The sequence below is a fragment of the Oryctolagus cuniculus genome, chromosome 4 (assembly GCF_964237555.1).
Source record: "Oryctolagus cuniculus chromosome 4, mOryCun1.1, whole genome shotgun sequence".
NCBI lineage: Eukaryota > Metazoa > Chordata > Mammalia > Lagomorpha > Leporidae > Oryctolagus > Oryctolagus cuniculus.
In genome coordinates this window covers 82,203,631-82,216,906 of record NC_091435.1, presented here as the reverse complement: position 1 = coordinate 82,216,906, position 13,276 = coordinate 82,203,631, and the positions used below count along the sequence as shown (strand labels likewise).

General features: G+C 40.3%; 1 protein-coding gene across 27 annotated transcripts in view; it reads left to right on the top strand.

Annotated features, from left to right (window-relative positions):
• Positions 1 to 13,276, top strand: part of LRCH3 (leucine rich repeats and calponin homology domain containing 3) — a 152,047-nt gene that overhangs the window by 76,251 nt on the left and 62,520 nt on the right. For 17 of the 27 annotated variants that reach the window (XM_051859207.2, XM_051859208.2, XM_017347037.3 and 14 more), the window contains exons 9-10: positions 3,049 to 3,197; positions 7,397 to 7,473. In XM_051859207.2, the coding sequence (XP_051715167.1) occupies positions 3,049 to 3,197; positions 7,397 to 7,473 (226 nt within the window). The remainder of the gene's footprint in view (positions 1 to 3,048; positions 3,198 to 7,396; positions 7,474 to 13,276) is intronic. The other 10 variants (XM_070072253.1, XM_070072247.1, XM_070072250.1 and 7 more) reach the window with 3 other exon arrangements.

Here is a 13,276-nt window from a genome sequence, read left to right as displayed (position 1 = left end):
TAGCAGGGTGGTGGATTAGAAGTAGACTAGCAGGGACTCTCTGATATGGAATGCAGATGTCCTAAGCAGGCACTTTAACGTGCTGGGCCACAGTACCTGTCCTGTAACACAGACTCTCAGTTTTAGCATTCTGTTCCATATTGCTTTAGTTTGACTTACTAAATAGTAATGTTTACATTTTCTGAGTAATTTACAAATTAGAAAAGACTTTGATTTGCGACTCAGGTATTTTCTGAAAAGAGTTTTTATCCCTGAATGATTATTTCAATTTACTGGTTGGCTGTCTTTGTTTTCTATGTCATTTTATGCTCTTTTTTCATACCTGTCACTTACCATGCCATTCTCATTTCAGTAATTTTCTCTTAATTTTGTTCTCAGGTGAAATATCTTTCCCATTAGTTCACTTAAGACTTAAAGTATCTGGATCTGTGTTTTCCAAAATGGTAGCCACTAGCCACCAGTAGATATCCCTCATTGGAAATGTGGCTTTTCTGTATTGAGAGGCACTGTTAGTGTAAAATACACAACAGATTTTGAAGACTTCATATGAAAAAAGAATATAGAGGCCAGCATTGTGGTGCAGTAGTTTAAATAGCTGCTTGCAACACCATCATCCCATATTAGAGTGCTGGTTCAAGTCGCAGCTACTCTACTTCCAATCCAGCTCCCTGCTCATGAGGCTAGGAAGGCGGCAGATGGTGGCCCAAGTACTTGGGTCCCCTGCTACCCAAGAGGAACTTCTCTGCAGTTCTTGGCTTCTGGCTTTGGCCTGCCTAGCTCAACCTGTTGGGACCATTTGGGGAGTGATCCAGTGAATGGAGGGTCCTTCTGTCTTTCCTTCTCTCTCTGAAACTCAGGACTTTCAAGTAAATAAATAAATAAATATTTTAAGGGAAAAAAAAGAATATAAAATATAATTGATATTTTGTATTCATTATACAAAGATATTTCAAAAGTTTGTGGAAAATAGAATTAAAAGTTAGGTTTATGGCTGGCACCGTGGCTCACTAGGCTAATCCTCCGCCTGCTGTGCCGGCACTCTGGGTTCTAGTCCCAGTTGGGGTGCTGGTTCTGTCCTGGTTGCTCCTCTTCCATTCCAGCTCTCTGCTGTGGCCCAGGAACGCAGCGGAGGATGGCCTAAGTGCTTGGGCCCTGCACCCACATGGGGGACCAGGAGGAAGCACCTGGCTCCTGGCTTCGGATCAGCACAGTGCTCTGGCCATAGCAGCCATTTGGGGAGTGAACCAACGGAAGGAAGACCTCTCTCTCTCTCCCTCTCTCACTGTCTAACTCTGCCTGTCAAAAAAAAAATATGTCTTACAGAAAAACTACATGGGTTTTTTGACATCAAATTAAACTTACCTTTTCATTCTATTTTCCAGAAACGTTTTGAAACACACTCATGTTGAAATAACATTTAGTTATACTGAGAAAACAAAACACATTGTTAAAATTAATGTCACTTTATTTTTACTTTTTTTTTTTGTAATGTGGCTTCTTGAAAATTTAAAATTACACATGTGGTTCACTTTTGTGGCTTGTATTCTATTTCTCTGAGACCACATTGGTCTAGATAGTATAAAGAAGTAATGTTGCTTTCCTGGGCAAAGATCATAATCTAAACCATTTATTTAGTCAGACAAATTGTAGGACATTGAAAAAATACATTATGTACCTGGTTTCTATTGTAGATGTAGACTTATAACCATTTCATCTTTTTTAGCCATTAATAAAACTCATATTAAAATTCATTTTATATTATACTTTTGGAATTATTTAGAAATAATTAAATCAGAGGACTAAATTGAGAAGTAGACTTATCCAAATTCATCATGCCCGGCAACTGCAACTTTTAAGCCTCTGTAGAACACCGTAAGATAGTGCCAAGTTTTTAGTGCATCCCTGGGGAAACCATCTTTAGTAGCAAGTTTTAGTTCTATTGTGCCATTTAACTAAATGTTAACAAATAATTACTTTAAGTTTAAAAATAGTGTAGTAGCCCCAAGCTTACAGGTAAAACAGTGGTGTGGCTAAGTCTTATTTATATGTTACTTGTCATCATACAGCATTTTGAGAAGAATAAAATCCTCAAATGATTCTCTTCTAAATGCTGCAAAATATCTACAACACTGACCCCTAGCAAATAAGTTTCTAAATAGGAAAATCTTTGCTCTGATCATGGTTTATTTAAAAACAGAAACAAAAACATTAATTGACAATAGTTACATTCAGAGTAGCCAGTAGTTATTTCTTCCTAATGGGAGCCAATAACTTTCTTTCTCTCCAACTCAACTATACTCCTATGCTTTCTCTTTTTTATTGCCTTCTACTTTTTTTGAGTTGCATATATTGGGTTTTCTGACTCCAGCTCCCTGGTGAGATATTTATTTGAAAGCTAGAGTTACACAGAGAGAGAAGGTGAAGCAGAGAGAGACAGAGGTCTTCCATCCACTGGTTCACTCTCCAACTGGCCGCAATAGCCGGAGCTGAGCCAATCCGGAGCCAAGATCCAGGAGTTTCTTCTTGGTCTCCCACATGGGTGCAGGGGCCCAAGGACTTGGGCCATCCTCTACTGCTTTCCCAGGCCACAGTAGAGAGCTGCATTGGAAATGGAGCAGCCAGGACTAGAACCGGCGCCTGTATGGGATGCCGGCAGCATAGGCAGCAGCTTTACCTGCTACGCCACAGCACCAGCCCCAATCTTTAAAATTTAATCTATCTCACCCTTTCAGGCTGCCTTGTTTAAAACATTAAGGAGCTAACCAAAGAAAAAAGAAATGTTAGAGGTCTCTATTTCAATCATTTCCATCATTTCTTGCATTCTTTAGTGAATTAGGACTACAATTTTCTGGAGACTTATTTATGTGATTAGGCATGGACTAAATAATAAAGGCTTATGTAATTGAAACTTATTAGAATTTCTTTCAGTTTCAGAATAGAAGATGTCAGGGAAAGGAAAGAGCGTTAATTTAAGTTAAAATCTTTTATTGGTTGTCTTAACTTGACTTTTTTTTCTGGTGTGTGTGTGTGTGTGTGTGTGGTATACAGTAGAGCATGATCTGGATCAGATTGACTACATTGACAGCTGTGCTGCAGAGGAAGAAGAGGAGGAGGTGAGACAGCCCAAGGGCCTGGACTCAGACAGCCTCAGTTCACAGTTTATGGCATATATTGAACAACGGCGTATCTCTCATGAGGTAGTACACACATTTAAGCCTAAACATGTTGCTGTCCCCTAGTCAGAACAATTCATGATAGTATAAATTTCTGTCACATCAGTGATTTGTTGGTTTTAGGCCTAATTGTTTTATTCTGTTCACTTCTGATTTCAATCCTGAATTTTTCAGAATGACTCAGCAAACAGTTTAGGTTTATATCTATTTGCAGATAAGAAGACCAATTTCAGAATTTTGAAGAAAAATAAAAAGTACTAAAAGTAGTCGAAGGCCTGTGAAGAAAATACAAAGGAATATTATGCTTTTCTTTGTTGTTACTTTTTTTTATTGTTACTAACTGGCAAATCATAGTTTAGTCAGTAATTAATTAAAAATCAAACTTAACAGTTGACTTTTGAGGCAACACACAAACAACCATAGAATTTCTATAAGAAGTTTAATTATGTTGGAGCTTTATGCTTAGTCACACAGAATACAAATTGTTTGCTGATAAATTCTTGGGTGTCTCTTGCAGTGGAGCATTGACTTGCCTTAGAAGACAAATGAGCATTCAGCCCACTGTAGAACCTCTGCCAATTCCCCAAGGGTCTCAGGAAGAATCACATTCTTCAGTAGAGTCAGTGAAATAAAATGGCTCCACTCTAGTGTGTGATGCTGATGTCTGGAGTCCTTCCCGGACTCTGACCAGGGCTCTTTTCAGAAACACTTGGGGCCTTTTTGGAGTGTGATATATTTATTACTAGCCTTTTAGAAGTCATCACTTTAAGTAGGGCATGTGGAATGAAACTGTCATTCTTTAAAAATATATGTATCCTTCTTTTTTTTCTTTTTTTATCTGAAGGCCTCTGAACATAATACATTCCTGTATCTAAAGTTGAAAAATGTTAATCAGAGTCCCTCAGCCCAGAGATAGCAATGTATCCATTGACTGATGAAGCTACTTGTGGTTTAGGCTATCAGCCTCCCTGTTGGGGCAGAGGACAACTACTTTGAAATAAAATTAACATCATAATTTTAAAGGAGTTATTTTTCTTTTCTTGTGGTCTTTCTCTTTGATCATTATATGGTTAATTAGGCAGTATAGATGGGGTATTACTACTAAAAGTAGAAATGACTGTTATAGGACTATGAAAAATTATAGTGTCATTTCTTTAATCTATTATGTTGGCTCTTCTGTAATATATTTTTTTAATTTTGACTAACCATTATGTATGGAAATTTATATAATTATATATCAGAAGTCTCCATGACTTCAGTGTTGTAATGCTTTCTGAAATTTGGCATCAGTGAAAATACGATGCAACAGTATTATTTTATTCTTTTTGTAAATTTATTTTATTTGAAAGGCAGAGACAGATACAGAGAAACAGACACACACAGAGAGAAAGAGATCTCCCATTTGCTGGTTGACTCCCCAAATACCCACAAGAGGTGAAGCTGGGCTGGGCTGAAACCAGGAACCTAGAACTTAATCTGAGTCTCCTGCATGGGAGGCAGGGACACAACTACTTGAGCCATCACCTGCTGTGACCCAGGGTGTGCATTAGCAGGAAGGTGGAATCAGAAGCAGAGCCAGGACTCAAACCCAGGCACTCTGATACGAAATTCAGGCATTTTAAACAGCAGCTTAACTGCTGCCAAAATGCCTACCCCATTTTAAATGGTTTTACAAGTGAAGAAATACCTTTTCATATTTCTGAATAGTATTTAAAAATGTTTTTTTAAAAAAAAACTAGTGTGTTCTTTGAAGCACTGCTGTTCTCTAATGTTGTTATATCTCCTACATACATATACCAACCCTGCCTGAATAGGGATGATTTATACTTATTTTTAAAATTAAATCACTCTCATTCATTTCGTCATGAAAAATTTCACCTATCTCTTGCATTAAATTTAGATAATTACAGTACCATTGTAAGGAAAAGAGGAGTAGAACAGAGAAGACAGGATATGAACTCACAGCCAAAATGAATTTATTCAAGAACAATAAATTTGCAGAGGTGGCCAGCTGCCAGGAACTGAAATGGTGGAACAAGAACACAAACCTCAGCCATCTTAGTTCCCTGCCTGAAAGTAAATCAGTTTCGCTGATGGATCCTACATTCTTTTTTTTTTTTTTTTTATTTTTGACAGGCAGAGTGGACAGTGAGAGAGAGAGACAGAGAGAGAAAGGTCTTCCTTTGCCGTTGGTTCACCCTCCAATGGCTGCCGCTGCAGCCGGCGCACCGCGCTGATCCGATGGCAGGAGCCAGGATCCAGGTGCTTTTCCTGGTCTCCCATGGGGTGCAGGGCCCAAGCACCTGGGCCATCCTCCACTGCACTCCCTGGCCATAGCAGAGAGCTGGCCTGGAAGAGGGGCAACCGGGACAGAATCCGGCACCCCGACCGGGACTAGAACCCGGTGTGCCGGCGCCGCAAGGTGGAGGATTAGCCTATTGAGCCACGGCGCCGGCCTTTTTTTTTTTTTTTTTTTTTATTTTATTTTATTTTATTTTTTTTTTTATTTTTTTTTGGATCCTACATTCTTTAAAGAGACCTGTTCAGTCCCATGCCCTGTACTTTTCCCCACTCCATCTTCTGCATTCTTTACCTAGTTTGTAAGCCCCAATAACCTGAAAAACCTGAATGAAGAAAGTCACCTCTGACTACTGCCCCCCACCCTCACTCTGGACCCTTAGCCCACCTTAAGGTGCATAAGGCCCAGCTCACTGGCAGGCTGTGCCCTCTGCCATGTGTTCAGCCTGTGTGCATTGGCCACCTCTGCAAATTTATATTTTTCTTTGAATAAATTCATTTTGGCTGTGAGTTTGTGTCCTGTCTCCTCTCTGTTCTGTTTCCCTTTTCCTTACAATCATAAAACCAGGGTGCTAAGTCACTACATAACATTGGAGGAGAGATTTTTATTTAAAAAAAAAATAGCAATGTCACTAAAATTAGAATAATTATTCTCTAATTAGGGTTCTAGCTCAATGTACATGATCTTCATACTCAGATTTTTTTTTTAATGAGACAGAGACCTTGATCTTATCTTTTACCCACTGGTTCATTCTCTAGATGCCCACAATAGCCAGGGCTTGGCCTTACCAAAACCAGGGGCCAGGGACTCCATCTGATTCTCCCACATGGGTGGCAGGAACCCAAGTACTTGGGCAATCATGCAGTGCCTCCCAGGCACATTGGCTGGAAGCTGGATCAGAAACTGAATAGCCTGGACATGAACCCCAGTGCTCCCATATGGGATGTACATGTGTCAGGTGGCAGCTTAACCTTGTTGCACCACAGTGCCAGCCCCCTTATACCCAGATTTTAGGTCAACATTAGCCTTTTAAGTAACTCACTAAAGAAGATTTTCTGGTTATGAGTAATGGACCTACTTAGAGGTATACTATAAATAAATAGTTTTTGCATTTGATTTTTTGTCTACACAGTTTAGAAGAAAATATTTTTTTCCTTATCATTCTTTTTAAGAATACCCACTTTGATTTTTTTTTTTTTTTTGGTGTTGAAATAATATGTATAGCTTCTGACAAGTGTGTACTGTGATAATCTTTATCTTTGATTTATAATTTATAATTTCGTTTGTCAATGTGTAATCCATATCACTTAAGCCAGTTTAATTTTTCTCAGTAATGCTTCTTGAAATGGTCTTTCAGTTTGTACATGAACTACCAGTATTTCTTTTTAAATTAATACTGTATTTTAGTATAAATAGAAATTGCTTTTATTTTTATATTCCACAAACCCAGGATTATTTGTATGGCTAAAATAAGAAACAATTTTTGGTAGGGAAGAAGTAGAGAAACATAATCTGCCCAAGTGAGCTCCTTATTACCAGAAATCTTCAAGAGAAACTGAGCAACTGTTAGGGTAGGGCAGGTAAGAATTCCTGTCTTAGATAGAAGTTTGTACTAGATTACCTCCAACTTCCTCTCCAACCCTGCCATCTTATCATTCAGTAAACAAGACTGTATCTGGTTACTATAATTTATATAATACAGTAAGAAGGAAATCTAAAAATAATGTAGATTATGAATATTTCTATTTATCAAAGCAGTAATATGGCCTATATGCTTTTAAACATAAACTTAACATTTGAAGATTCTCTTAAGTATTTTTTAGTATATTGTTCAGATCCCTAAATGTCAAGTTGAGTGTGAACTGTGTAATCACAGTCCCGGATTCATATGTTGAATTGATTTATTTCTGCTTTTTTGGTCTAGGGTTCACCAATAAAGCCAGTAGCCATTAGGGGGCTTCAAAAAACAGAAGATGTAAGAAGATACTCACATCAAAGCAGGTGTGAAAAACCAATTCTGCCTACTTGTTTCTTTCTTGAAACTCAATGATGAGATGAGATGAATATGGTTTTGTGAAGATTTGTGTATAAAGAGAATGTTTAGATATTATGTGTTTTGTGCTCATGTAATTAAAAAGAGGTAAATTGATTGATTGATTATACATTCAGATCACCTAAACTATTATATAATTAACTGATTTGAATATACTTAATGGCTATGGGATTTTGTGCTGATACTATATGGATTCATACAAAAAGGAGATTTGAAACAGAAATCCCCAATTTTTTTATTTGAACTTTTGACTGGATAACAGATAGTGATGTGTATATTCATTCCCATCTCAGTTATTATTATGTTTCCACTATAGTCAGTAGGTACCTCAGAATATTTCTAAAGTTCGCATGACCATTTAGAGCACTGCTTCTCATCTTAAGTTCAAAAAGGTTTCTTGTCATAAACCTTTTCATAGTAGTTAAAAACGTTCCAGTCTTTGGTTCTTGCCTCCTCTCTGTTTTTAAGGTCTTAAAATAGTAGACTTGTTCTTTTTTTTTTTTTTTTTTTTTAAGATTTATTTACTTATTTGAAAGGTGGAGTTACAGAGAGACAGAGGAATAGAGAGAGAGAAAAAAAGATCTTCCATCCACTGGTTCATTCCCCAAATGGCTGCAACGGCTGGAGCTGGGCTGATTGGAAGCCAGGAGCCAGGAACTTCCTCGGGGTCTCCCACGTGGGTGCAGGGACCCGAGGACTTTGGCCATCTTCTACCGCTTTCCCAGGCCATAGCAGAGATCTGGATCAAAAGTGGAGCAGCCAGAACTGGAACCAACACATCCACACAGGATGCCAGCACTGCAGGCAGCGGTTTACTCACTATGCCACAGAGCTGGCTCCATATGCCTGTTCTTAAGTAGCAGTAAATTTATGTGTAGAACAACCTGTCATACATAGTTTTTTTATTCACACTAGAGTATTAAAGTTATCTCAGGGACAAAGGTGCAGATGGAATAAAGAAAATGTAGGAAGAGTAGTGAAAGAAATCTTGTAGCATTTGATAATCTTATCACTTAATTCATTGAACTTTAGTTAAATTTCACATGCTTTGATGTTTATCTTAGAATGGCCTTTTAGTTGCCATGTGTATTTATACTGAGAATACAATCTTTTGAGATTCCAGTTTCATGCAGGAGTTTCTGTTACATTTCCTCCTCTTGGGTGGGCTCAAGTTCCCTAGGATTTAGCAGAAACCCTCAAGGTAAAAGCCAGCTTTTTTACTTAGTTACCTTATGTATTAGTTTTCTGTTACAAATTCAGCAGCTTAAAACAATACACAGTTGTTGTGTCACAGTTCTGTGGGACATAAGTATAGGCAGGTTCTCTGCTTCAGTCTTCCAAGGCCAATGTCAAGGTGCTGGCTGGCCTCAATTCTTATCTGATGAGTATAGGAAACTCTGTTTTCAGGCCTTGTATATATTGTTGGCAGAATTAAATTCCTTGTGATTATGGGAATGAGTCCCTGTTAACATTTCTGACTATCAGTTGGGGGGTCATTATCTGCTTTTAGAGTCTGCAACATTCCTTTGTTTATGATCCCTTCAGTTTTATTACCCTTTTTCTCTCTTTTTTTTTAAAGATTTATTTATTTGGGGGCCGGCACTGTGGTGCAGCAGGTTAATGCCCTGGCCTGAAACGCTGGTATGCCATATGGGCGCCAGTTCTAGTCCTGGCTGCTCCTCTTCCAATCCAGTTCTCGGCTATGGCCTGGGAAAGCAGTAGAAGATGGCCCAAGTCCTTGGGCCCCTGCACCCATGTGGGAGACCCCGAGAAATTTCCTGGCTCCTGGCTTCAGATTGGCGCAGCTCTGGCCATTGCAGCAATTTGGGGAATGAACCAGCGAATCGAAGACCTCTCTCTCTCTCTCTCTCTGCCTCTCCTCTCTCTCTGTAACTCTGCCTTTCAAACAAATAAATAAATAAATCTTCATCTGCTGGTTCATTCCCCAAATAGTTGCAAGGGCTGGGGTTGGGCCAGGCCAAAGCCATGACCTAGAAGCTTCATCCAGGTCTCCCATATAGGTGCAAGGGGTCTCCCCTGTGGGTGCAGGGGCCCAAGTAGGGCCATCTTCCACTGCTTTCCCAGGTGCATTAACAGGGAGCTGATTTGGAAGTGGAGTAGCTAGGAGTCAAACCATCACCCATATGGGATGCCAGTGTTGCAGGTGGCAGCTTAAGCTGCCATGCCACAACTGCCCCCATCCCTCCCCACTTCAGTTTCAAGCAACACTAGTAGGCCAAAATCTTCTCACATTTTAGATCTTTCTAACCTCCTTCTCTGCTGCATCTAACAAATTCTTTGGCTTTTCTCTTGCTTTTAAATGCTGCTGAGTACATTAGGACTACCTAGCAATCTCTTGTCATTTTACTTTCAACCAAGTAGTAGCTTGAATTTCATCTGTAAAGTCCCTTTGCCATGTAATGCAACATACTTATTGGAGTTAAGACCTAGGTGCAGAGGTAAGATAGAGATCGTGAGGCCCAAAAATAAGCCTACCACACCTTAATTGAATGTCCTTGTTTTTATTTCTTTTTCAGAATCTCTAGATTCTTTGTTTTTATGGCACCTCAGCAATATATGTTAAAAGTTATCTTGTTAATCAGAATTTTAGTTGTTTCCATTGGAAGAGTCTTTCAGAGTGTTTAATCAGCTTTAGTGCTGGAAACTAAAGCTTTAATACTTTTTAATTGGATGTTTCAAATCACTAGAGCTTAATATGGTCCTTGTATAAGAACTTCATACTTTATCCCAGTAACCAGTTAAGCTCTAAGATCACTACATATATATTTCATTTATTTAGGTAACAGATATTTGTAGAAAATCTATGTGCCAAGTAATTTGCTAAATGTGGTAGTATAACTATGAACTTAAATGAAAGTCCCTGCCCTCCTGGGTCTTCCATTCAAATGAAATAATGAATTAAAAACAAAATCACCTTAAAATGACTGACAGATCTGAAGTCCACAGATCTTGCCTGTAAGCTGAATAACATATTAACAAAAAAATAATCTGTCTCAGCAGTCTGTCTGTTACAAAGATTCAAAGGAATTGAGTCAGTTTGACAAATTGCTACTTGCTGGGTAGTCATTCCAGACCTATGCTAGTGAGCAGAAAAAGAAAACTACTTTGGGGTGGGTCTTTGGCACAGTGGTTAAGACTCTGGCATCCCATATTAGAGTACCTTAGTTCTGCCTCTGCTCCCATTTCCAGCTTTCTGCTGATGCATACCTGGGGAGATAGCAGGTAATAACTCAATTACCTGAGTACCTGTCACCCATCTGCGAGACATGGACTAAGTTCCAGGTTCCCAGTTTTGCCCCAGCCCAGCCCCAGCTGTTGTTGGCATTTGGGGAGTTAACCAGCAGGTAGGAACTCTGTTTCCTTTCTCTCTCTCTCTCTCTCTCTCTCTCTCTTTCTCTCTCAAATAATAGAAAAGAAAGAAAGAAATGTGGTAGAAGATAGGTATTAAATGGTTTAAAGACACTGTTAAAAATAATATTGCAGGGGCTGGCGCTCTGACGCAGTGGGTTGAAGCCCTAGCCTGAAGTGCCAGCATCCCATATGGGCGCTGGTTCTAGTCCCGGCTGCTCCACTTCCAATCCAGCTCCCTGCTATGGCCTGGGAAATCAGTGGAAGATGGTCCAAGCCCTTGGGCCCCTGCACCTGTGTGGGAGACCCAGAAGAACCTCCCGGCTCCTGGCTTCAGATTGGCACAGCTCCGGCCACTGCAGTCATCTGGGGGAGTGAACCAGAGGATGGAAGACATCTCTACTGTCCCTATCTCTTTCTGTAACTCTGTCTTTCAAATAAATAAAATAAATCTTAAAAAAAAATAGCATTACAGTTGTCACATAAACCCTCTTAAAATGAATTTACTTCTTTTTTTCCTGTTTTATTCCAGTTCATCTGCAGATGGCCAATAAAAGCTATAGGAAATTGTAGCAGTGAAATTAGTGACCTTTAGAGAAAATTGCAGTTAATTTCTTTAATTTTAAATATATAATCGGGCTGGCACTGTGGCACAGAGAGTTAAGCCATGGCCTTCAGTACCAGCATCCCATATGGGCACTGGTTTGAGGCCTGGCTGCTCCACTTCTGATCCAGCTCCCTGTCAATGCACCTGGGAAAGTAGCAGAAGGTGGCCCAAGTGCTTAGGCCCTTGCACCAACATAGAAGACCCAGAAGTAGCTCTGGGCTCCTGGCTTCAGCCTGGCACAACCCCTACTGTTGCATCTATTTGAGGAGTGGACCAGAGGATGGAAGATCCCTCCCTCTATCACTCATCTCTCTAATTCTGCCTTTCAAATAAATAAATAAATCTTTAAACAAGTAATTAATATATAATCATTAGAATGTGCTTTTTTTAAGGTCTGTGTGTATGTGCAACATCTCATTTAATCATAGCATCTCATGAAAGTAAGTAGAAAATGAGGAAACAGGGTTTGTTTGAGTTTATTAAATTAGGCCAGACCATGGAAGATTGGTCTAGGTTTGTGCAAAGTATAAGAATGGGGGGCCCAGCCGGCGCCGCGGCTCACTAGGCTAATCCTCCGCCTTGCGGCGCCGGCACACCGGATTCTAGTCCCGGTCAGGGCGCAGGATTCAGTCCCGGTTGCCCCTCTTCCAGGCCAGCTCTCTGTTGTGGCCAGGGAGTGCAGTGGAGGATGGCCCAAGTAGCAGGCCCTGCACCCCATGGGAGACCAGGAGAAGCACCTGGCTCCTGCCATCGGATCAGCACGCTGCACTGGCCGCAGCGTGCTGGCCGCTGCGGCCATTGGAGGGTGAACCAACGGCAAAGGAAGACCTTTCTCTCTGTCTCTATCTCTCACTGTCCACTCTGCCTTTAAAAAAAAAAAAAAAAAGAATGGGGGGCCCACACTGTGGCACAATAGGTTAATCCTCTGCCCGCGGTGCCAGCATCCCATATGGGTGCCAGTTCTAGTCCCGGCTGCTTCTCTTCCAGTCCAGCTCTCTGCTGTGGCCTGGGAAAGCAGTAGAAGATGGCCCAAGTGCTTGGGCCCCTGTACCCATGTGGGAGACTGGAAGAAGCTCCTGGCTCCTGGCTTCAGATAGGCACAGCTCTGGCCGTTGCAGCCATTTGGGGAGTGAAGCAGCAGACGGACGAGTTTTCTCTCTATCTCTCCCTCTCACTGTCTGTAACTCTACCTCTCAAAGAAATAAATAAAATCTTTAAAAAAAAAAAAAAAAAGAAGAAGAAGAAGAAGAGGAAGAAGAAAAGTGTAAGAATGATACCAGGGGAAGGGGTTTGGCGCAGCTATTAAGATACAAGTGTGGGATGCTTGCATCACATGTCAGACTGCTCAAATTTGAGTCCTGGCTCCACTCCGTATTCCATCTTCCTGCTAATGTGCACCCTAAGAAGCAGATGTGATTGCTCAAGTAGGTTGGCTCCAGTAATTAATTGATATCTTAAGAGTAGACTTGAAGTAATGAATTAATATGTGGTGACTGGAGGCCTGCCTGAGGAAGGACTCCAGAGTGGGCTTGAGAGTCTGAATGCCACGTTGAAGACTCTTGGTAATAGCAGGTAAGGAGAAACTGCTGGAGCTTTGAGGAATTGTCTTTTATTTCCCCAATAGCACACTGATTGCAAAGCATTTAAATCAGCCTGAAAGGCTAATGATCATAGTTTCAAATTTCAGACCCTAAATGTCAAAAAGTCACTACTCCAACATTTTAAATCACACAGATGAGTTGCACAGGCTTGAAACAATAAATCTGGTTCAAGAA